General features: G+C 41.9%; 1 protein-coding gene across 1 annotated transcript; it reads right to left on the bottom strand.

Annotated features, from left to right (window-relative positions):
- Nucleotides 1-14456: 14456 nt before the first annotated feature.
- On the bottom strand, nucleotides 14457-15929 carry LOC135229727 (zinc finger protein OZF-like). Its single transcript, XM_064279077.1, has one exon. The coding sequence runs from the start codon at nucleotides 15927-15929 to the stop codon at nucleotides 14457-14459; it is 1473 nt and encodes a 490-aa protein (XP_064135147.1).
- Between the last annotated feature and the right edge of the window lie 10039 nt (nucleotides 15930-25968).

The following is a 25968-nucleotide window of genomic DNA, read 5'->3' as shown; positions in this document are numbered from 1 at the left end:
TTTGGTTTAGAAGCAGAGCTGATAACAACTGTGCACCCGGGCTCCAAAAACTTGATGCCCTTGTTATAGCTGGGGTATCCTGTATTTTTACGGAAATAACGAGGGCCTTCTGTTTTTCTTTGCCAACTGCACTTTCCCCCCACAAGGCATTTTCATAATGCCGCTATGCCAATTTTTTTCATGTTGCTGTAATAAAAACTAGCATACGGTGCTTAGCAAAATACTTCATGGGAAAAGGCACGGTTGCAAAACAAAAGTAGAAGGTACACATTGTTTCTGTAAAAATATGGTATCCTGACTATATAGTATTACATCTCAAGATTACTATGTGTTATATCCAAAGTTCTTTGAAGATAAGGTTAGTTATTGTTCAGAAATTTTTTTCCTAAATTTTTTTAAATTGTCTTCATTTGACTTTGCATTACTTTTGTAATTAATTTCCATTAGATCTTTCACTTTTAAGAATTATTATAAGTTAATCATGGCCTTTTAAAGTTTTGTCATTTGCATATAAGTTTTTATCTTGCTGCCTCACTGAAAATGCTTGATCAAAATAGTCCAACAAAAGATGGACTACATTGGACGTATGAAAAAGGTGTGATATTTTGAAGATGGAATACACTAGGCTGAATTAAGATTTCCAGAACTCTCGTGTAGAAGTTGATGGGTTTACAGACTGCTGCTGATCCAGGATTATGTAGAACTGAAAGTAACTACACAGGACTGAGTGGACTAAAAGATTACTATGATTACAGTTACTAGATCAGACTCAAGCTTGAGAACAAAAGAGGACAGAGGAACATCACAAATTTAATGGTCTGTGAGGCCAGCTCACAAATCAAGCTTCTACCCTTAAACAACATAAGGGAAAACAAATAGGGATTCCAATTTCTTAAACGGTATACAGCATTTCTTTGGTAAGATCAAGTCAATTCCACAAAAACACAGGTTTTAGATAAAACTGATTAACTTGCCAGAGTCTCACATGGAGGTATATCAGACCCTCTGACAAAACCTGATCAGCAAAAAAAGTGCCCCACAGAGGAAAATAGACAATGCAAATGGGAACTCATTTTCCCAAAGTGATCACTGAAATTCCGAAATTCTCCTAAAGTCAGCTTATAGCGTTTTGGAACATGAACCCCAAACCAGTGCCCAGTAGAGGGAGCCCCAGGCTCACCTGTTGTCTTACTCATCTAGTGCTGTTATATCCGAAATACCCCAAGTGGATGGCTTTAACAGCTCTTTTCACTTTCTTCTGAGTGCTCACCACAATTGTCTTTGATGTCCAGAATTCCACCAACACTCTCTTCAAGGCAATCTACGCTTCTACTCTTGGGCACTTTAAAACTCGTCCAGCCTCTATCCATTCCCAGTTGAAAAACAGCTTCCACATATTAGGTATCTGTCAAAGCAGCACCCCACTCCTACTGCCAAATTTTTAGTTACCTAGTACGGCTATAACAGGAATACCACAAGTGGATGGCTTTAATAAACAGAAATTTGTTCTCTCACTGTCTAGAATACTGCAGGTCCAAATTAAGGGTGCCATCTCCGGGGGAAGGCTTTCTCTCTTTTGGCTCTTGGGGAATGTCCTTGCCATCAGTCTTCACCTGGTTAAGGAGCTTCTCTGCCCAGGTTTGCAAGACAACTTTTTCTGAGAATGTACAGGTTAGGTACACTGTTTGTATCCAGGGACCCTGGGGAAAAGCTGACAACATTCTTTCTTAGCTCGGTTACAAAGAGAAACATTTCTTTAGATACCAGATTAAGCCTGTACGAAAATTAACTGTTGTCATGTAAAAGCGGAAATAACAAAATGGAGTCACAAGGCCTAAGCTCGAACTAGCCTTTTCTGGTACACTGAACGCTTCTATTTTGAAAGCTCTTACACAGAGGGAAAGGAAAATCAAAGAAGTATCCACATTGTTAGATTACGTGTCTATCATGGCACAGAGATTGGGATTACTGACCTGTTGATGTCGAGTGGATTACAACTCATAAGGACTCTATAGGACAGAATAGGATTGTCCCATAGGGTTTCCAAGGCTGTAATTTTTACAGAAGCAGACTGCCACGTCTTCCTTCCGCAGAGCAGCTGGTGGGTTTCAAACGCCTATCTTCCATTAGCAGTTGAACACTTAGCCACTGTGCTAACAGGGCTCCTTTTTCATTACGAAAAGATGAAAATAAACACATTTAGATATCCATAGGTCAAATTCTACTCCACCAAAACTACAATTTAGAAGCTTCCTGACATAAACAACTTGGTTATTTAACTAAAAATGAGAGGTGGCAAACTACAGAATGTGTATCTTTTCATGATTCGAGAGCCAACTCACATGATAAGGAAAACAGTTGATGAACTGTTGTAGATGGAAGAAAGGAGAATTCTCTGACTAAACCTCTGTGTTGCACATGCCTTCTTTTATCTGTTAGTTTTGAACTCCCAGCGGATCAACAGTTCTATCCAAGGACTTGTCTGACTTGGACATGCCCACCCAACCTCACGTCTTGGCGATTCTTGGAATTTGAGATTTTAGAGTTGTAAAGACCCCACATCCAGCCTAGTCTCTTATCCAGGTGGGTGAGGGGTAGAACACAGATTCATAGGCCCTCAAGATCTCAGCATAGCAAGGTTTTATAAATTTTTGTATGAGCGACTTATCTGATTTGTAAACTGTTACTTAAAGCACAATAAAAATAAATGATGAAGAAGGAAATGGTTTGTGAGACATATTTACAACAATCAAAAAAGGGATGCTGAATCTGCTGAAATCTCATCAGATTTGATTTCTTGGGTTGGGCGTTTAGGATCATGTTTTCATGGCATATTCTGATTAATTGGCCTAATAACATGCTTAGTACTGATACTTTCTAGTTTGTTGTGTAGTGACTGGTGGCTTAAACACATACAAGGGGCCATGAAAGGCATAGCAGTTGGTCGGTATTCACCTGGAACAACAGAGGAAAAACGTGAGACAGGAATATAAGGAAAATAAGGGAAGTGTACGTAATTGTCTCCATGAAAAACTGCTTCAAGTACCATGAGACCAGAAGAACTGGATGGTACCCAGCTACCATTAATGAACATTTTGATCAAAGACTCTATAGAAGAATCCTCCTAAAAAGGGATAAAATACAGATAAGAATTTCAAAATCTCACGGACTCCGTCTTCTTGAATCCATAAAGGTTGAATGAACCCCTGAAACTATTGCTCTGAGATAAACATTAATGCTTAAACCAAAAATATCCCCTGAAGACTTCTTAAAACTGAACAGTAGTTTAACTTAACTACTAAAAAATGCATGCCTTGAGCGTACTACCCTTTTAAGAACTATCTATGTGGGATCAAATTGACAACAGCAGCAGGGAAGATTAGATCGGAAACTTAGGGAGCAATGAATTTATGTTAAAGGGGGAAGAAGAACGCAGAAAAGGAGGATGAGAATGGTTACACAACTTGAAGAATCAATGTCACTAAATGGTACATGTAGAAACTGTTGAATTGGTGTATGTTTTGCTATGTGTATACTCAACAACAACAAAATAAGTAACATTCAGAGAAGGTCTTTATCTCTTCTGAGCTGCTTCTGAGTGTTCTTCATGTGGCTTGTCAACTCTCTTCCTCCATCTCAGTTTCTCTGGCTGACTTGTTGGGTCTCTTTTATATCTCAAAAGACATTGACTCAAGACACAGCCAGCACTAATCCTGTCTCATTAACATAACAAAGGCAACCCATTCCCAAATGGGAATATAAGCACAGATATACAGGGCAGGATTTATGACAATACTTTTGGGAGGGAGAATTCAGTCTGTAACGTTCCACGCTTTGGCCCCCAAATTGAATATATCTGCCACATGCAAAACCCATTCACCCCATCACATCATTCCAAAAGTCTTAAATCAACTCTACGTTCAAAATCTCATCTTCCAAGTCATCTAAATCAAATACGGGTGAGACTTGAGGCATATTCCAACCTCGGACAAAATTCCTCTTCATCTGTGAACCTGTGAAATCTAGGCTACAAATTATCTGTTTCCAAAGTACAATAATAGAACAGACACAAGGTTGACATTTCCATCACAAGAGGGGCAAATTAGAGGGCAAGAAGGGATAAGGGGCACCACATAAGTCCAAAACCCAGCACCCCAACATTTGTTATCCCTCAAGGCTTCAAAATAATCCTTTGTTCTCTGAGAACATCCAGGCAATGACCCTGCATTCCACAGTCTAGGTGTTGACCATGATCTTTGGATTCTGGGTGTAGGCCCCTGAATCCTGTGCTTCAACTTGGCCTTTGAGGCCCACTGAGATGGCAACACTGCTCCCTTGCCTTGGGCGGCCCCATTCTTCTAATCCCTCCAGCAATACTATCTCTCTATGCCCAATAAACCCTGTTCTTTTTTGTATGTGTGCTTTAGTTGAAAATTTACAGCTCAAGTTAGTTTCTCATACAAAAGTTTATACACACATTGTTATGTGACCCTAGTTGCTATCCCTGTAATGTGACCACACATTTCTCCTTTCCACCCCGGATTTTCCGTGTCCATTCAACTAGCTCCTATCCCTTTTGCTGTCTCATCTCGCCTCCGGACAGGAGCTGCCCATTTAGTCTTGAGTATCTGCTTGAACTAAGAAGCACACTCTTCATGAGTATCATTTTATGCGTTATAGTGCAGTCTATTCTATGTCTCAAGAGTTGGCTTTGGGAATGGTTTTAGTTCTGGGTGAACAGAGAGTCCAGGGGTCATGTTTTCTGGGGTTCGTCCAGTCTCAGTCAGACCATTAAGTCTGGTTTTTTACTAGAATTTGAGTTCTGCACGGTGCTTTTCTCCTGCTCTGTCAGGGGCTCTCTATTGTGTTCCCTGTTAGGGCAGTCATTGGTGGTAGCTGTGCACCATCTAGTTCTTCTGGTGTCAGGGTGATGGACCCTCTGGTTTATGTGGACCTTTCTGTCTCAGCACTACACAGTCATTCAAAACCCTTGGCTTGTCAGCATGCTGGGTGTTCTTCCTGACCCTTTGACTGAGCTGGCACTTTCTGTGCAGTCTTTAAAATCCCACGCTATTTCTGTGAGCTCACCAAAGTCCTCAAGCTTGCCTACTCCAACACCTTCATCAATAACCTTGTGTTATATATTGTGACAGACGTCATGGTTTTTCTTCCTCTTGCTTGGATCCTTTTCATATATGCCAAACTGCGTATTATATACTGAGCATCTGAAGAAAGGAAGGGAAGTGACTTAGTTACCTAGAGTTGCTGTAACAGAAATACCAGAAGTGGGTGGCTTTACCAAATTTGTTTTCTCACACTTTAGGAGGCTAGAAGCCTAAATTCAGGGTGCTGCCTCTAGGGAAATGCTTTCTCTTTCTGTCGGCTCCAGGGGAATGTCCTTGTCTCAGGTCGTGTTTTTCTGTTCCTTGATGATCTTCACGTGATGTGGCATCTGTTTCCCTCGATCTCTGCGTGTTTGTTTGGTTGCTTGCTTAAAATTTCTCTTTTTATATCTCAAAAACAGATTGATTTAAGTAAGATTTCTGAGATTTGAAAAGTGAGTCATACTATCTTCACTAACACTGTCTCATTAACATAAGAAAACCCACTCCCAGACGGAATTATAACCACAGGGATAGGGTTTAGGATTTACAACACAGATTTCTGGGGGACACAACTCAATACATAACATTTTACTTTTTGACTTCCCCCAAATTCATGTCCTCACCACATGCAAAAAACATTCACCATGGCCCACCATCCTAAATTTCTTAAATCGACTCCAAGCCCAAAATCTCATCTTCTGAAACCTGTAAATGAAATATGGGGCAAAATTCCTTTGCATCTGCAAACCTGTGAAACCTAGACTACAAGTTATCTGTTTCCAAAGTACAATGGTGGAACAGGCACAAGGTAAACATTTCCATTACAAATGGGGGAAATCGGAGGGAAAGAAGGGATAATGGGCACCAACCAAGTCCAAAACCCAGCAGAACAAATTTCATTAGTTCTCAAGGCTTGAAAATAATCCTCTGTTCCCTGAGATCATCTGGGCAATGTTCCCACCCTCCAGAGCGTGGGTGTTGGCCATGCTTTCTGGATTCTGGTTGGAGGTCTCTCGGCTTGGGGTTTCACACCTAACTTCCAAAGCCACTGGGTTGGCAACTCTGCTCCCTTGGCTTTAGGTAGCCCTATGCTCCTAGTCCACCTGAGTGGCGACTATTTCCCCTCGACCCTGGCAGACACCATTCTCCTGCCCCTTGAGCATGCCATCCCCACTCCCTCAGCTTTCAGCAGCAGACCAACCCTCTTGGCACAACTGAATGGCAGCCCCACATGCCAAAACCGAGTTGCTGGAGATTTCAGTCTTTGAAACCTAGGAGGGTGTGTCTGCACCCTTTGAAACCCAGGAGTTCTTGGCTCCACCCTTCGACAATCAGTCAGCCCTGGTTCTAGTGTTCCTTCCAACTTCTCTACTGATCTCAGAGCAGCTGCAGGGATTATTCTTCTCTTGGAGGACAACAGACGTAGCTCCTCTGCCCATTTTCTTGCCTGTAGAATTCCAGGAGGCAGAGGTCTTTCCTTTTGCAGCCACATCCTTAGCAAACATTCTAGGACACGTGTCCTTAGTTTGTTCAACAGAATTTTCCAAACCTTTAAGTTCTGTTTTCATGTTGCACAGTTCATTTTTAAGTCCATCTCTTTCCTCTTGCATTTTACTATTAGCAAAAGAAGAAACCATGTGACCTCTTTAAGACCTTGCTTAGAAATCCCGTTGCCCTTATATCCCGGTTCATCAGTTACAAGGTCTGCCTCCCACAGAACATTTGGACATAACTCAGGCAAGCTCTTTGACGTTGCCTAAAAAGAATTAGTCCTCCTCCATCGTCCAATCACAGGTTCACCTTTTAAGGCCCCAGCAGAAGCACATTTAATGTCCACGTGTCTAGCAACATTCTGTTGATGGCACCAACCTACTCTCTGAAATGATGGAGAATTTTCTCTAGGGCTCTCCTCACTTCTTTCTGAGCCCTCACCAGAATTGCTTCTGAGGTCCATAGTTCTACCGACCTTCTCTTGAAGACCATCTAGGCTTTGACTATTACGCACATTAAAACTCTTCCAGGCTTTTCCTATTACCCAATTCGAAAACCACTTCCGCATTTTAGATATTTTTTAGAGCAGCATCCCACTGACCCATAACAAATTCTTAGTTGTCTAGTGTTGATATAACAGAAATAACACAAGTGGGTGGCTGTAACAAACAAAGCTATTTTCTCAACAGTTTAGGGAGCTGGAAGTTCAAATTCAGGGCACCAGCTCTAGGGAAGGCTTCCTTTCTCTGTGGCCTCTGAGGAAAGGTCCTTGTCTCTTCTCAGCTTCTGATCTCAGTTTCTTGCTTATCTTCATGTGGTGTGGCATCTGTCTTCCCCCAGCTCTGCTTGTCTGCTTGATTGCTTGCTCAATCTGATTTTTTTTACATCTCCAAAGAGATTGACTTAAGACATACCTTACACTGATATTGCCTCATTAACATAACCAAGAAACCCCACTCCCAAATAGGACTATATCCACAAGTATAATGATTAAGTTTTATAACACATACTTTTGGGGGATACAAATTTGATCCGTAACGGGAAGTATAAAGCATTTTCTCCTGTGGGTCTCACCTCTCGTTTGTCTCCTCGTTCTACGAAGCCTGCCTGCTTATGTCTGTGTGTTCTACATCCACATCACTTGTGCAGGGGTCTTTGCCGTTCTGTACACGGTGGTCGCTTCCATGACAAAGCCCTTCATCCACAACTTGGTGAACAAAGGCATAAAGGGAGCCCTGCAGACGTTTCTCTACAGTGAGTCTTCCTGCCAGAGACATCGCCAATGTCCTGTGCTGGACACATGAGTCCACGGGTGATGGAACAGTGCAGTTAATAGTGTGAACTCTTAGGTTTTCCTTTCCTGGCTTGAAAATCTTGATGCCACCTTAATAGAAGGTGGTTTTGAGAAATATGCTTAGCTTCCCTGTGCCTCAGTTTCCTCATCTGGGAAAGAGAGGCTATGACAACATGTGCCACATGTGGTTGATATGAGGATTAAATGAGCTAATATGGTAAATCACCAGCACAAGAAATACCACGTGAAGTTCCAAGTAGATGTTGGCTATTGTTATGTAAAAGGGAAGTTTTGATGTGTCCCTGGATTTTGTCCCATACTGTTAGGCCAGTTTTTAGCCACGTGCAACGGCTTCCACCAGGGCTCCATAGCCCAGGATGCATGTAGGATGTTAAGCAGCCTCCTTGGCCTCTAAAACACTAGAGTGTATTAGCACGTGCCTCCCTCGCAGTGTTTCCAGATATTGCCACATATCCTGAGGTGGAAAATGATCCCCAGTTGAGAATCACTGGTGTAGGGGGAGTGTCTCCAAAACAGAAAGAAAACATTTCATAAGGCTATAAGGAAATAAAAGGGGACTACATCCTTGTCACATCTGGGAATTTGGGAAATATGATTAGGGACTGGACTTGTGTTAAAAGAGTAGCAGGGATGGAGACTTACAATTTTCCTAGATTCGTATTTTCTACAATTCACTCCCCCCCCCTTTTTTTTTTAATGTGCCTTTGTAATCCTTGGCTAAAGAGTGAACCTCAGGAGTGAGTTCAGGACTGAGTTAAAAGGCTGTCTGGGGGCCATACTCTCGGGGTTTCTCAGTCTCTGTCAGACCAGTAAGTCTGGTTTTCTCTTGTGAGTTTGGATTTTGTTCTACTTTTTCCTCCAGGTCTGTCTGAGATCCTCTATTGTGATCCCTGTCAGAGCAGTTGGTGTTGATAGCGGGGCACTATCTGGTTGTGCTGGACTGTCTCGTGGAGGCTGTGGTAGTTGTTCATTACTGCTTTACCTTGTGTCTGTGCTGTTCTTCATTATTCCTTGCTCCATACAAGGTGAGAAAAGTGGAGTATCTTAGATGGCCACTCACGAGCTTTTAAGACCCCAGATGCTACTCAACAAAGTAGGATGCAGAACACTTTCATTTTAAAGTGTGTTATGCCAATTGAGCTAAATATTAATTAGTCAACGGTCCCTAGCCCTCAGTCCAGTAATTCGGTGCCTCAGGGAGTTTGGATTTGTCTATGAAGTTTCCATGACCTTGGCTTGATCAAGTTCTCCTGACTTCCCCAGTATTCCCTAGTGCCTTAGCCTTCATCAAAGCTACCTCTTAACTATTGACTAGTATTTTTCTTTCCCTCCTCGCCCTTCCATTGTAACCATCAAAGATTGTTTCCGTGTCTAAAACTTCTTGAGTTTTTTAATAGTGGTCTCGAACAGTATTCGTCCTTTTGTGATTGACCCATTTCACTCATTAAAATGCCCTCCCAACTCATCCGTGTTGTGAGATGTTCTGCAGATTCATCATTCTTCATTATATTTGCATAGTATTTCATTGTGTTCAGGTACCATAGGTTGTTTACCCATTGTCATGGATTGAATTGATTCCCCCCCCCCAAATATCTCTCAATTTCGATAGGTCATCATTCCCTTGTATGATTGTCTACCATTTTATCTTCTGATTTCTCTATGTGGTGTAAATCCTATCACTATGATGTAATAAGATGAATTAGCGGCAGGCAAAAAAAAAATTTTTTTGTTTTATATTGATGAGGTCTACAAGCCTAGGTAGTGTCTTAAGGCGATCTCTTCTGAGATATAAAAGAGAGAAACCATCAGAGAGACATGGGGACCTCATACCGCCAAGTAAGCAGCGACAGCAGCAGTGTGTGTCCTTTGGACCTGAGGTTCCTGCACTGGGATGCTCCCAGACCAAGGGAAGACTGATGACAAGGAACTTCCTCCAGAGCCAGCACAGACAGAAAGTCTTCCCTTGGAGAGGACAGTGCCTTGAATTCAGACTTCTAGCCTTCTGGACTGTGAGAGAATAAAATTTCTCTGTGTTAAAACCATCCACTTGTGGCATTTCTCTTATAGCAGCACTCGTTGCCTAAGACATCCATTCACCTGTCGATGGGCACTTAGGTTATTTCCATCTTTTTGCTATTGTAGACAATGCTGCAGTGAACATGCGTATGGGTATGTCTATTTGTGTGATGGCTCATTTCTCTAGGGTATATTCCTAGGAGTGGTATTGCTGAATCCTATGGTATTTCTATTTCTAGTTTTTTATGGAAGCACCAAATCGTCTTCCAAAATGGTTGTACCCCTTTACATTCTCACCAGCAGTGCATAAGAGTTCGAATCTCCCTTGTCTGAGTCATCTAGTGCTGCTATAACAGAGATACCACAAGTGCATGGCTTTAACAAAGAGAAATTTATTTCTTCACAGTAAAGTAGGCTAAAAGTCCAAATTTGAGACGTCGGCTCCAGGGAAAGGCTTTTACTGTCAGCCTTCTCCTCAATCTATCCCAGCTTTGGAAGCCTCTCTGAGCAGGGACCCTGGATCCAAAGGACACCCTCTGCTCCCGGCAGTGCTTTCCGGTATGAGGTTCCCCTGTCTCTCTGCTCACTTCTTTTTCCTTTTATCTCTCATGAAAGGTGGTGCATGCCACACCCCAGGGAAACTCCCTTTTCACTGGATCAGGGAGGTGACCTGGTAAGGGTGTTATATCCCACGCTAATCCTCTTTAACATAAAACTACAATCACAAAATGGAGGAAAACCACAGAATACTGGAAATCATGACTTAACCAAGTTAATATTTCCGGGGGGACATAATTGAACCCATGACATCCCCGCAACCTCTCCAGCATTGATTTTTGTTTTTTTTTGTTGTTGTTCTTATGTGCCAATAATGTTGGGGTGAGAAGGTAGCTCATAGTTTTCCTTAACTTATTGTGGTTTAGGTGAAAGTTTACACATCAAGTCAGTCTCTCATACAAAAAGCTGTGCAGACCTTGCTATGCAGTCCCAGCTGTGCTCCTCTTAATGAGACAGTACATTCCTCCTCTCCAACCTGCATTCCCCGTGTCCATTCAGCCAGCTCCTGTCCCCCTCTTCCTTCTCATCTCGCCAGCACACAGGAGTTGCCCACATAATCCTATGTGTCTGCTTGAGCCATGAAGTTCACTCCTCAGCAGCATCATTGTCTTATAGCCCAGGCCATTCGCTGTGTGTAGAGTTGGTTTCGGGAATGGTTCCAATCTTGGGCTATCAAAGGGTTCGGGGACCTTGGCTGTCAGGGTCGCTCGGTCTCAGGCAGACCCTTAAGCCTGGGCTTTTTATGAGATTTTAATATCTGCATCCCACTATTGTCCTGTTCCATCAGATATTCTCTGTTGTGTTCTCCCAGGGCAATGATCACCAGCAGCTGGGCACCATCTAGTTCTTTGAGTCTCAGGCTGGTGGAGTCTCTGGTTTATGTGGCCCTGTTTCTTGGGCTCGTATTTCTCTTGAGTCTTTGGTGTTCTTCATTCTCCTTTGCTCCAGGTGGGTTCAGACCAATTGATGCATCTTAGATGGCCGCTTCCTAGCGTTTAAAACCCCAGCGGCCTCTCACCAAAGTGGAATGCAGACTGGTTTCTTAATACATTTTGTTATGCCAGTTGACCGACATGTCCCTTGCAACCATTGTCTCCAGACACCTGTCCTTACTACTCTGGCCTTTGAAGCTGTTGGTTGTATTGAGGAAATTCCTTTTGGTTTTCTTCAGTTGTACTTCCCGTCGCCTACATTTTTGTCTGCTATCTAGTTAGTGAATATCCCTCTCTCCCTGACTCATTGTAGTTTTCATTTGCATTTCTTTAATGGCCAGTGATGGTGAGCATTTTCTCAATCCTGTTAGCTGCCCCACATTACCATTATTAATGAAATTCTGCAGCTTTGGAAGTTATCAGAAATGAAATGGAACTCATAAAGATCAATATCCTAGGCATTACTGAGCTGAAATGGACTGCTATGGGCCATGTCAGACATTTGTATGACCAACTATGCCAGGAATGACAAATTGAAGAGGAAAGGAATCGCATTCATGATCAAAAAGAACATTTCAAGATCCTGCATTACAACACTGTCAATGACACCATAATCGCCATATGCCTACAAGGAAGAACAGTTAATACAAACATTATTCAAATTTATGCATCAACAACTAACGCCACAGATCAAGAAATTGAATATTTATTCCACCACAAAGAGAAATGAAGTTCTGGTATATGCAAGGTGATCGTGAACCTTGAGCACATATTACGAGTGAAATAAGCCAGACACTAAAGGACGAATTTCATACAATTCCGTTTATGTGAAATGTCCAGAACTGGCAAAGGCAGAGAGAACAGTTTATTCTTAGTTACCAGGCGCTGGAGGGAGTGGAAATGGGGACTTATTGCTTGTTGGGTACAGAGTGTCTCTTTGGGATGATGAAAAAAAAACCTCTCTTATTCTTTAGGTGAAACATTACACCTTAAGTTAGTTTCTTATTAAGAAATTTACATAGATATTGTTTTGTGGCATTAGTTGGAATCCCCTGGGTTCCCTGTGTCCATTTGACCAATTTCCCTGTCCCTTCCTGCCTTCTCATCCTGCTTTTGGGCAGAAGGTACCTATTTGGTCTTATAAATCTAATTGAACTAAGAAGCACATTCCTCATGCTTATTACTTCCGGTTTTACACTCCTGTCTAATCTTTGTCTGATGAGTGGGCTTGGAGAATGGTTTCAGTTAGCGGTTCGCAGTGTGTCTGGGGGCCATGGCCTCGGGGGCTCCTCCAGTCTCTGTCAGACCATGAAATCTGCTCAAACATGAATCTGAGCTCTGTTCTACATTTGTATCCTGTTTTGTCCGAGAATGTTTGTTGTGTTCCCTGGTAGGACAGTCATTGCTGGCAGCCAGGCACCATGTAGTTGTTCTGGTCTCAGGCTGGTGCAGTCTCTGGTTCATGTACTCCTTTAGTACTTTGGGCTAATATTTTCTGTGTGTGTGGTTTTCTTCATTCTCCTTTGCTCCAAATGGGATGGGATGAAGAATTTTTGAAAGAGGGTTGATGGTTGCACAACATTGTCAATGTAACTAATGCATTTGTACACTTCAGATGGTTAAAATGGCAAATTTATTTTTTACATGTATTTTACAATAGTTTTTAAATTCGCTTATAAGAAACAAAAACAAATGATGTCTACTTAGTTCATACAAAAAAGATATAAGAAACTTCGATAGATTCTGCACCCTCTGTTATAAAAACAAAACAAAAATGGGATGCCATATTTTTCATAGTTTTGAAATTGACTATTTTTAGAGACGTATTTACTAAAAAATTGTGCATCAAGTACACAGTCCCCATGCACCCCACCTACACCCAGTGTTTCTCCTATTAACATCTTGCATTCCTGTGGTGTGGGGTACGTTTGTAACAACTGGCACATCAATAGTGAGACGTGGCTTTTAACTAAAATACATAGACTTCATCAGGGTTCACTCTTTGTGTTAGGTTTTGATAAATGCATAATGTCGTGAGTCCATTATTACATATCCTACAGAATAGTTACGCAGTTGTAAAAATTTCCTGGGCTCCACCTATTCGTTCCTCCTCCCTCTCCCCAAACCCCTGGCAATCAATGATCTTTCTACTGCCTCTACACTTCATACTTTTCCAGAACGTCATCGGCTTGGGATCACACAGGATGTAGCTTTTCTAGACCAGCTTCTTTCATTTAGTGTGGATTTGAGATTCTTCCATACCTTTTCCTACCTTGATAGCTTAATTATTTTCATCGCTGAATAATACACCACTGCATGGATGTCTCACTATTTGTTTACCCATTTACCTATTCAATGACATTTTGGGTGCTTTCAATTATTGTAATTATGAAGAAAGCTGCTATAAACATTTGTGAGCAGGTTTTTATATGGATATATGTTTTTAACTCATGTGGGTAAATATCTAGGAGTGTTACTGCTGGATCAGAATGGGAGGCCTGTGTTTAGATTTCGAAGGAACTGTCAGCTTGTATTCCAAAGTGGAATTCCCATGGAATACAATTTTTTTCAAAAAACACTCTTAAACTAAATACAAGAAGAGTGCATTTCATTGTATACAAAATAACATCCATAAAAATATTAACAAATATAAAACCACATTTGCTCCTGGCTAGTCCCTACAGGATTATTTGTTATAGTCAAGGACTTTCCGAAAGGTAAAATTTGGCCTGGACTGAGAAAATAAGAAACACTGATGAAGACAATGCCATAGTGAAAACGAAACTTTCATAGGCACAAAGGAATTCGAATGACCCCTTCTTGGAGGTAGTACTGCTTTGTTACACACTGAGAAACTTTGTTCTTTTATCACTGACTTTCAGAAATTTGCTGTTTGAAATTACAGAATTAAGAATGAAACACCCCCCTTTTGACAGAGTAGTCTCTCCACAGTGAGATCTTATATGTGATATGAGGTGTGATGAACAAGGAAAGGCTTTCTCACACTCCTGACATTCCTAAGTCCTCCACGATGAGTTTTTATATGTCTTCTGAAGGACGAGAAATCACGAAGGCCTTCCCACATTCCTTACATTGATATGGCCTCTCTCCAGTATGAACTCTTCTATGTGTCACGAGGTCTGAGGACTGGCTAAAGGCTTTCCCACATTGTTTACATTCATAAGGCTTCTCTCCACTGTGAGTTCTTACATGCTTAGTGAGGAATGAGACCTGACTAAAGGCTTTCCCACATTGTGTACGTTTATATGCCTTGTCTCCACTGTGAGTTCTTCTATGATTACTGAGATGTGAGGAACAATTAAAGGCTTTTCCACATTCCTTACATTCGTAAGGCCTTTCTCCACTGTGAATCCTTCTATGTACAGTGAGGTTTGAGGATTGCCTAAAGACTTTCCCACATTCCTTACATTCATAAGGCCTCTCTCCACTGTGAATTCTTATATGTGAAGTGAAGGTAGAAGAATACTTAAATGATTTCCCACATTCCTTACATTCATAAGGCCTGACAGCGCTATGAATTCTCCTATGCAAAGCGATGGCTGAAGAATACCTAAAGGCTTTCCCACATTCCTTACATTGATATGGCCTTTCTCCAGTATGAATCCTTCTATGTGATATGAGGCCTGAGAACTGCCTAAAAGCTTTCCCACATTGCTTACATTCATAAGGCTTCTCTCCACTGTGAGTTGTTATATGTGTAGTGAGGGTTGAGACCCGACTAAAGGCTTTCCCACATTCCTTACATTCATAAGGCCTCTGCCCAGTGTGAGTTCTTATATGGGTAGTGAGGTGTCCTGACTGACTAAAGCCTTTCCCACATTCCTGACATTCATAAGGCCTCTCTCCACTGTGAGTTCGCATATGCTTAGTGAGGTATGAGGGCCATCTAAAGGCTTTCCCACATTCATTACATTCGTAAGGCCTCTCTTCACTGTGAGTTCCTAAATGTGCAGTGAGGGCTGAGGAAAAACTAAAGGCTTTCCTAAATTCCCTACATTCATAGGGCTTATCTCTGTTAGAGAAAAGGAGGGATAAAGGGTCACTAGAAGAACTTTCTTTACATTCACCCTTGTGACCTCTCACATGTGTCCAAAAGGACGAGAAACTACAGAAATCTTTCCCATACTCATTACATTTATACTGATTGTCACTAGTGAGTGTTGTCACAGGATTCTTAAGAGTTGAGATACAAATGAAATCCTTTCCACATACCTCACACTTATGGGGTTTCTTGCCACTAAGAGGTCTCATAGGAGTGGTACCACCACAGGCTTCTCTAGATGTAATAAACTGACAGGTATGGTGGTTATGTGATGAGGGATCCATGATGGCTTTTTCACAGTCAGAGCATTCAAAAGGATTTACTTCTGGAGGATTTCTTTTCTGCACGGTAAGATTTGGAACCCGGCTGAAGGTTTTCCCACACGGATTGCCTTCGTTACTTTCACAGAGGTTTTCTACTGTATGAATTCTGTTAAAAACAGGTAACATGTTGGAAATCAATTATTTCCACTTCCTCATTACCAAACAAAGTGAACATGCAGTTTTTGGCTTGACTTCTCTCCTGTTTCATAGCTTAAATCATCTAGCAGAAATACTACCATAATTGTCACTGTTTTTCTAAAATATGAGGCTTTCTGATCATTGTGTGTAAGTGAAATATGTTTCAAATACTCAATGTCTGACACACATTTATGAAAAAGTTGTGAAAATTCCCTGAACACGTAAGTTTACAGCAAAGTTTATACATATACAAATATACATACACATATATATTTATATATGTATGAGTACATATCAGGGCTTCGAACTGGTTCGTATTACTTCAAAAATTGCCAACGTAAATAAGGGCAGTGTTTGCGTTGAATATCTGCTGCCCATCGGATTTAAACCTGTGTTGGAAACACCACAGGGCCCTGAACAAAGATGGCAGGCAATCTCATAGGTTTCAACGCGTGTCGCTCCGCACAGTACTGTGAATAATCCCACCTGCATGGATTCCAAAAAAGTTTCAGGAACCTGCTGCAGAATTCTGAATAGCAGGAGTATGACGAGAAACACACATTCAAAGCAGTGTAGTGGGACACCGTGTTTGTGCAGGGCACCGCCAACTGTTCTCTGCTCAGGTCAAAATCCAACAGGCAATAGGTTTGGAGGCTATGCAATGCGTACACCAACCTTCTTTATGTTTACAATTACTGAACTGTTGTGAAACAGTTGGAAACCTTGGTATACACACATGAACATACGAATGTGTATTTTAAGGTCATCACAACTCAGGATTGTCTCGTGAAGCACCGCTTTCTCTTCTTTGAATGACACTCACCTCAAACGTCTCTCTTGGTTTTTATGATCATCTTTATTACTATGTAATTCAGAGATTTCTCCTAACGTGGACGACCAGATGTTATTTTTTATGTATCGCATCATTATATGTTTCCTGGGTAACTTTTCTCCATCCTCAAGGTTTCCAAAGTCTGACCCAATAATTCAAGTTGAGGTTCGCGATATGAAACAAACAGAAAGAAATTATTAGGGGAAAAAGGACCACTGTTAATAAAGACGTAGCCACATTTCACGGTTTCAGCACTTTACCAATGGTTTAGAAGCAATTTACTAGGACATACTTTTATGAACCTTGAGAGTAATGGTGACATGAATAAGCGTAATTAGAGCTAAGTAGAAAGATATTGGACACGATATACATGTAACATTAAATGAGAAAAAGGATCCGCATGACCGCAGCTGTGAAAGGATCACTAAAGTCAGAAAAGGAAGCTCAGGTTTCCGTGAAGTTGTGTCTCTGGGAAAACAAATGTGTAGAGCTGACATGGTGCTCATGAAGAAACGCTTATCATGAGGGAAGGCAGTGAAGAGTAATGAGGAGTTCCTTGACATTGAGCCAAGACTTTGATCTTCAGGGTCTCTGAAGATAGACAGGTGTGGGTTGATTTGCAGCAAAATAATCATGTGAAACTTGTAATGAACACAGTAATACTCTACGCGGTCCCAAAATACAATACCGTCTGTACCCCAAAGTGACCCCTAAAGCCAATGCTTACATTTACAACACTTAAAGAGCCTCAAGGCTTTTAATCACAAGAGAAGTTAAAGCTAAGTGTAATACATAGTGCTTTGTGTTCACGGAGAAGCCAAGGTACATGCGCTCGATAGACCAAAGGACCATGCCTGCTTTATTTAATGATTCATTCTCATTGCTCAGCCCAAATTCTGGAGTAAAGTTAATGAGTAAAAGAGGTTTGCTCACTAAAGGAATAACAGAAAAAAGAAGAAAAAAAAAGGAATCTGTTCTTACCTACTGAGGCCAGGTTTCTGAAGGTTTCGGTCATCACATCTCTGTAGAGTTTTCTCTGAGTAAGATCCAGCAAAGCCCACTCTTCCGGGGTAAAGACCACAGCCACATCCTCAACAACCACTGAGTCCTAAAACATTGACACATTCTGCATCAGCAAGGTACCATGGACTTCAGTGTGTACAAGAATGAAGGGTGAGGCTGACAGTCCTGGGGAACAGAGGATTCTTAGGGATTTGACACAAGGTTCTGTGTACTATCAAGGTCTACTCTACGGTATGGCCATCAGCCTCGTCCCTTCACTAACTACATTCACTTCCTCACTGATTGCTTTCTGTCTCACAGACGCCCAGCACTGAAATTATCTCTCTACAGTTCGACTGCAACCAATTGCACTTGTATTCTCCTCTCTCTTTACCGTCTGGAATGGTTAGAAAACATAGCAGACATTAGAGAAATGCTCTCATTCAGATCTTCACTTCCTTGTGAACAAACAATTACCCCTCCTTCCGTAAGCCCTACCAGAACACACTCAACAAAACATAAAGCACCGGGTGGAGACAGGATGATGTATAGTAACTGGTAAACACCGCAGAAGGGCAGTTTTGCTTTTGTTTCTCACAACCATGAGAGGACCAGGGGCCAATATCAACACACTGGCAACCCAAACACTGAGCTGGTCATATTTTCTTCAACTCTTGGAGATCAGCATGTGGCTGATTCAAGTCAGGAGACTCTCATTCAACAGAGAGCACCAAGGCCGAAACTGGGGATGTCACAGGTCCACAAACACAGTCTAATGTTAGAAGACGACAAGGAGCACAACCTCTGCAGAAACAAGGACAGCACGCCCTTGTTTTTCCTCAGTGACAAAAGGTTACCATTTCCATTTGGAAACCCTGGTGGCATAGTGGTTAAGTGCTACGGCTGCTAACCAAAGGGCCAGCAGTTCAAATCCGCCAGGCACTCCTTGGAAAGTCTATGTGGGCAGTTCTACTCTGTCCTATATGGTCGCTGTGAGTCGGAATCAACTTGATGGCACTTGGTTTGGTTTTTCGTTGGAATGACTGTAAAACATGATAAACGTAATCAGTGTCACCAAACTATACCTGTAAACGCTGTTGAATGGACAAACATTTTTTTAGGTATAACTTCTACTACAGAAAAATTAATATTATAAGGAGAGCTGAAATGCAGAGAGTTTACCGGTTAAATTGCCTATGAAGCCTAGGAAATAGACTTACACACCAGCCCTCTAGGGGCTGTGCTTTAGAATTCTCTCACATTTCCAGCCCCTGGAAGGCACCTAAACATGACTACCTGAACCCTGACTACTGGAATCCCCTGGTCTGTAAGAGTGACCTTTCTGAAACAGCAGGAATCCGTTGGGTTTCTCGTGTCAAGAGGAGAGAAAAGGCTGCTAAAAGACGCCTTCAGTACTAAAACAGAGTAATTTTAGAGAAAGAAGACTCCTCTTCTCAGGGAAATGGTGACGTGAGCAGCCTATGTCATCTGTAATCCATCCTGGTATGATGGGGTCACAACAACTTTGAATCAGAGCCCAAAGCCAAAGGTCTCCTCCACTGCAGTGGGCAAGCTTATATATTTTGAACTCACCAAAAACCCTGATATTTATTATAGAATAATGATGAAATGTTCCATGTACTGAGCAACTGCGATTTTTCTTTCATGACTCTTCTAAGCAGATATTATTTCAGACAGGGCATAGCTGAGTAAAGTTAGAGACGATCATTTAATCACATCCTCAGTGCTTCCCACATGGAACACTGCTGAGCCAGGATCACAATGCAGGTCAATTTCTCTTTGAAGTCTAAATTGCTGACAACTCCAGTTCTGTCCATATGCATACAGTTTTGTTGTTATTTTTGCTGTTACCGTCCAATAACACCACAAAAAAAATAAAACAAAAACCCAAACCCAGTCGATGATCTGAAGTCCTTGTGGATAATAGGAAGAGGAGAAAAAGGTAAACACTCTATTCAATTCATACAACCAGGACATACTTCTCCTGGCAAAGCCCTGTGTCTCAGACAAGACTTCTTCCCTCCAGACCCTTAAGTGGCTACATTCATTCATTAAAATTGATTCAGGTACTACTGACACAGAGTCTACTGCACATTGGCAAAGCAGATACAGCAGTGAACAAAACGAACACCCAGATGAACATGGATAGTAAATTCTTTGAGTGGGGACAGTAAATTTAAATACATAAACATGTATATATAACTATCATGTGGCAATATGTTCTATAAAAGAATTCAGGTCTTTGAGAAGAAACCGTTCTAGAAGGAGGAAACAGCCAGAGCACAGGTCAGAAGGTGTGAAGGTGTCTTGGATGTCTTAGGAAGAGCCAAAGGCCCACGTGGCTGGAGCCGAATGCAATGCAGAGGAAAAACCGGATTAGGAATCTGGACGGGTGATTGGGGTCAGTGGGCTTATCATGTTCGGGGGAACTCGTTGGCAACTGAAAAGAATCTAGCTTTTAATCTTAGTGAAATGCTGAGTAATTTTACACTTTTGAGCAGTGGAGGAAACTGGTATGATATCTCTCAATCCTTTTAAGATTCAAAGTGCTCCAGTGCCTAGGGAGACTCAAGAACACTGTTCAGAGACATGGGACAAGGATGGCTCTAGAGGGTCGGGGCTCAGCCTCCACATCCAGAGCTTCTCCGTCTTCAGATTCAGGAGAGAACACTCTGTCATTCAACACAGAACACCAAGAACCGGGGGGTAGGGTGGGGATATTAACACCGCGTGATGCTACCTCTGAGAGTCACATAAGGAAGGTAACACCAGGTATTCAAATCTTCAAATGCCATGTATGTAGGGATGAAGGGCCCAGAGACAGTGGAGCAAGGTATTAGGGTGCCTCCTAGGGCTCAGTTCCTCAGCCTCCTCTGTCACTGTCTTCTTCACTGAAACCACAGTCCCGCAGCACACGGCTGCTTCCCCAACAATTCAGATCCAGCCTCACCCACATAATGCTAAGGATAACCCAGTTCTGCGTAGAACTCACCATTTTCTTCTCCAGCTTCTGGGCGTCTATGGAATGACGTCTCTGACCCCAAGAAGCCACTTCCAGGAAGAGGGACAGGACTGGAAGCAGAGGCCTGGGCAGTCTGGAGGCAGATGAATAATGTTTGGTCCACACACCAGTGACAGCAATTGAAATCCTTCCCTGTGATTGATGGATGTGCCAGAGGGTCGCCTGAGGTCCCCAGCTGCCTGGACTGGACTAGTTCTCCCTGCACCACACCTGAGACCTGAAATAGAAGAAGGATATAGAGGAAACAGTGTTGAGGAAGCAGGGAGTGACAGGCCTTTGGCCTCCTCCCAGGCTCAGGGCAATGCTCCACCCTGAGGGCCTTTACACTAAAGGCAGAACAGGCTCCAACCCCCACAGCACACACCTGCATTCTTCAGGCAGCTCCCCAGGCTTCTACTTTCTGCAACAAGATCACAGATGGAGGAATTTACCTCTCCCACAGCATGAGGAGCAACCAGGCCTGGCCAGGCTGCCCAACTTGAACCTGATTTCCTCCAGGGACTTAGGGATTCAATGTTCAAGTTGTGGGCTTACCTATGTATCTTTGTTCCTAATATCAAATCTCAGTGTTATCTGACATTTACATGGATGAATTTTTAAGAAAGAACATACTTTTCATATATTGACAATGAACTCATCATGGTTCATTTATTTTTAAGTTATGTGCTGTAAAAAACCTTTCACTGTGCTTTTCTAAAACTTTTTCATCTTATTTATGACACTAATATCTGATCAGTATTTTTCTGTTCCTTTGGAATTAACTAACATTTCTTTCTGCCCCTTGACTTTTCTGGTATTTTCTCCCCCTTCATTTTCAAACCATGAGAACACCACTCACTAAGATTTTGAGAAATCTGGGGGGATTCCTGAACACTTTCTCTTTCTGGTATTAAATAGATCAACAAATAAATCAGAAAATCTTTATGCTTTCACTAAGGACCCTTCTCGTGCCTCACTTCCTATTTCTTTTCTCCCTGCGCCCTTTCCAACTTGAGTCCTATTTCATTTCTTGGTCTCACTGTCAATGAATTCTCCGTTGCAAGATCTTTACACGAGTGTCTCCCCTCTACACGTTATCCTTCTTTTTTTTATTTTCTGTAATACAGCTCGCTAATTTTAATTCACATCATTATTTCTCGACTAGTATTCCCAGCATAAATCAGGAGCTTGTTCACTATGTTTAAATCTCAAGTCCCATCCCAGAATTTCTCAATCGAAATTTGCATTTCAACCAGATCCGGGGGTTATCCACATTGACATTCAAAGGTGAGAAGCATTCAGTGATGTACAGGAATGAGCAGTCTATGAAGGGATGCCCTTTCATCCATCCACACCTCTATTGTATCACTGGCTATCTTCCTGATTCACAATCAATCTCCACGTCCAGGCCTCCTCACAGTCTTCCCTAATTTGTTCATAACAACCTCCTGCCTGACATCATTCAATCATCGTTGTCACTTCCAAATTCTATCTGTGGCATAGGAAATGCTCAGTGCCCATCAGTGGCTGTCCATGGGCCTTCCAAAAGCCCAGAGTTTTCAGCACGGTTCTAAACGACCTGTTCCAATCCAGCTCACACAAACCTCACCACTCACTTGTTGTTTTCTCTGCTTTAATCATCTCTGTCTTCCATCAATGAATGGATAATACTGGGTTCTCTGCTGCCTCAGGGATTTACACATTTAGTTTTCCCAACTGAAATACTCTTTCCACTCCCACCCATACAAAATGATATCAGCTCTACACAGCACTGCATGTAGCTAAAAAAAAACAATTTTCTGAATCTTCACTGAGATAATTTCCCTTTTCAAGCAGTTGAACCTCACTCTCGGGTTAGGTCTTTTTAATACAGATAACACATATCCTTAGTTTTTCATTCTTTCTTTAAAACTGTCTCCCAAGCTAGACTATAAATCTATGGGCAGACACTCTGTATTTTGTCTTCTTGTTCCTTCTGGCCTGTGACACTGATCATTGAGGACACACACAGATTATTACCTGTTATATATAGTCTTCAGCAGCACTATCCAAGAGTACTTTATGTGAAGATAGACATGTTCTGTTTCTGTACAGCCCAATATGGTAGTCACTAGCCCTATGTGCCTATTCACCACAGAATATATGACTAGTGGAATGAAGGAACTCTACTTTTAGTTTTAATTACTTTTAATTGAAATAGCAGCACCTGGCTAGTGGGCATCACAGCTCAAGTGGACTCACCAGACCCTTAAGCAACCAACAGAGCAGAGAGGGCATGAAAGCTGCCAGCAGCACAATGCAGAGCTTCACAGTTTTGGGCTTGCTAAAAGTCTGTCACATAGGGAAATGGAACATTGCACTCAGTTTGTTTCTACTTGCATGATGAAGGTTAATGTCAACCTCAATTGGATTTACCTCATTCTGGAAACCTCAATGACATTTAAACATAGAAATGAGTGGGAATAACAGAGGAGACAGGAGGGGCACTTTCTGCAGAGGTGACATTTGAAGTGAGACAAGAATTATAGGAATTATTGAGTTCCTAGAGTTTAAAAGTTTTCCTCTAATCAGCAAAAATACTTGGTGTGAAGGCCGAAAGGCAGGGAAAATGTTGACATGTCTGAAAAGGTTTTTTCTAAAAAGATGTCAAGAGCCTATGAAATATGAGGGTGTTCTAAATTTAAGTCAGATGTGGAGGGTCTTGCCAGAGAGGGTAAAATATGTGGATTTTTTCTGGATGTGATTGAGAGTTGGCTTGGTTTACATTGTTGATATCTGCCTCTTGCTGCTGGGTGGAGACTGTACCTTCCTCTGAAAAGAGAAATAGAAGAAGAAAGTTCAGAGCTGCCTTCCTAAGGGAGCTCCCCTCTCACGGTAGCTTGGACTGTTTCCCTGAATGCAGTGAATGAATGAAGGCGGGTGCAGCTTACCGGCTGGGAAAGCCAGGTGAGAAGTAGATTTGTTCAGGTGAGATTTTAAAAGCTCTGTCTTGGACACGTTAGATTTCAGAGCGTTACAGTCCTTAGTGTTCCAGGTGGGCTATGGGAAGTACTTGGTGTCTGAGTCCATTGGTACCCAAGAGCCTGAATCTCATCCTGTGGGCCGTCTTCTGCTGGCCACGAACAATCACACTGTGTCCTCTGAAACAGGCTGCATTCCCACTTCTGAAGCTGCAAGCTAAAGGAGAGGAAGAGCAGAGTGTTGGCACGGATGAGGCCTTTAGCAAATAATTAATGATTCCTGGCACAGAATCCAACGTCTGACAGCAGACATTTGGTTTCTGTACTAAGGGACTAGACGAGCTTGATGCAGACCAGGGGCTGATAATTACAGTCAACTTCTGGATGAAAAGCTTCTTTTTTTCTGCTTGACTTTCAAGGCTGTGTGAAGACTTCTCCTGAGTGAAGACATCCCTTATTTTAACTGAACCACTGCTTATAGTTGTACACGTTACAGTGAATTCTTTAGATCTTTGTAAACACCCAGGCGTATTTGGAGGAAGCATGAGAACCTGCCTTTTTGGTAACTTTGAAAAACGCCAACATGGAACTTCATGTGGTTTAACCTGTCTTGTTCAAGAAGAAATTAAATGACTACCGTGTGTGTGTGTGAGAGAGAGAGAGAGAGAGGGTAAAGAACCAAATAAAATTAAAAAGCTTTCTTGGCTGAAAAAAAAAAACAAAACTGATATTGCCATGGTATCTGAGGAGCATTTCTTAGATTCTCACCTAGGAAAATTCAGTAGTTTTGAATGAAGGCTTGAATTCGACATGAAGTAATATGACAACAGTCATGTCCCCAAAGGAAAGTCCCATCCAGAATGGGAGTACTTCTAGAATATCTATGTGTAGAGAAGGAAAATAGAAGGCACCACATTATTCAACACTATGTTGAGATTAAGAGTTGTGTTTAATGATTGGTTTTATTGTACGCATTTTTAAAGTTTTTGACTCATACAATATTTTTACAGTTTAAAAAAAAAAGCACGTTTATTTTCTCCACACACTAGCTTTCAACAATGGATTCTGAGCTACAATAGCAAAAAGCTCAAGGAATAAAAGACAAAACAGATCAATTAAGACTCTCAGCAAAGGGAAGAGACAATCTACAGAATGGGAGAAAATACACCGAAACCTGTGAGAGCTGGAATTTGACAGGATTGCCTTCTTTTTCTGGGTCTTGCAATTTTTCCGCCTTTTACACAGCGCAGCCTTGCCATTTTTTGGTCACTTCTTTAATGGAAAATATTTGAGTTTTCCTACTCTGACAGGTTTCCACCTTAGAGGTTCCAGCTTTCGCAGGTTTCACTGCATTTGGGAATCATACACGCCATAAGGGTTTAGTATCCAGGACAGAGAAAGACCTCCTAAGTGTCAGCAACAATTGTAAAATCGGGCAAAAAACTGTAGGACACATTTCACCAAAGATGATAAGCAAATGGTCAATAAACACATGAAAAGATGATGAATGCCCTTGTCATTAGGGAAATGCAAACCCAAACCACAAGACACACCACCTCATCCCTAGGAGGATGGCTACTATCAGAAACAACAAGAGTTGAGGAGAATATGAAGAAATTGCCGGTGGGTTGTAAAATGGTTCAGCCTCTGTGGAAAAGTGTGCCTGTTTTTCAAAATATTAAACATACAAATAGCCTATGACCCAGAAATTTCCATTTATAGGAGTGCAGATGGTGCAAATGGTTAAGTACCCACTTGCTAACCAAAAGACTGACGGTACGAATAACAACAAAAAGAGCAGATGTTGAGGCTGCTGATGAACAACCATATACCTCATGGGACGTGGTTCCTTGCTTTGGAGGTTGAGCGTTACGCTTTCATGGGACATCGCAGTTAACTGGCCTAATAACGTGTTGAGTGATTTAACCTCCTAGTTCACTGTGTGGTGCCTGGGGTCTTACAAGCTGCCATCCAAGGCACAAAAGTTGGTCTGTGTTCACCTGGAACAACCGAGGAAAAAGTTGAGTCAGGAAAAGGAGGAGGATAAGGAATGTGTGGTAACTGCCTCCATGAACAGCTGCCTCACTGGCCATGAGAGTAGAAGAACAGGAGAGTGCCTGGCTGCCATTACGGAATATCTTCATCGAAACTTCTATAGCAGAATCCTGATCTAAAGAGGGAAAATGCACAACAGAATTTCAAATTCTTATG

This window comes from Loxodonta africana, unplaced genomic scaffold, assembly GCF_030014295.1.
Source record: "Loxodonta africana isolate mLoxAfr1 unplaced genomic scaffold, mLoxAfr1.hap2 scaffold_481, whole genome shotgun sequence".
NCBI lineage: Eukaryota > Metazoa > Chordata > Mammalia > Proboscidea > Elephantidae > Loxodonta > Loxodonta africana.
The sequence above is the reverse complement of the archived record's forward strand: the minus strand, read 5'-3'. Positions and strand labels throughout refer to the sequence as shown.

Excerpts from the sequence above, each read along its gene's own strand:
- LOC135229727 (XM_064279077.1), bottom strand. The coding sequence starts at position 15,929 with ATGTTACCTGTTTTTAACAGAATTCATACAGTAGAAAACCTCTGTGAA.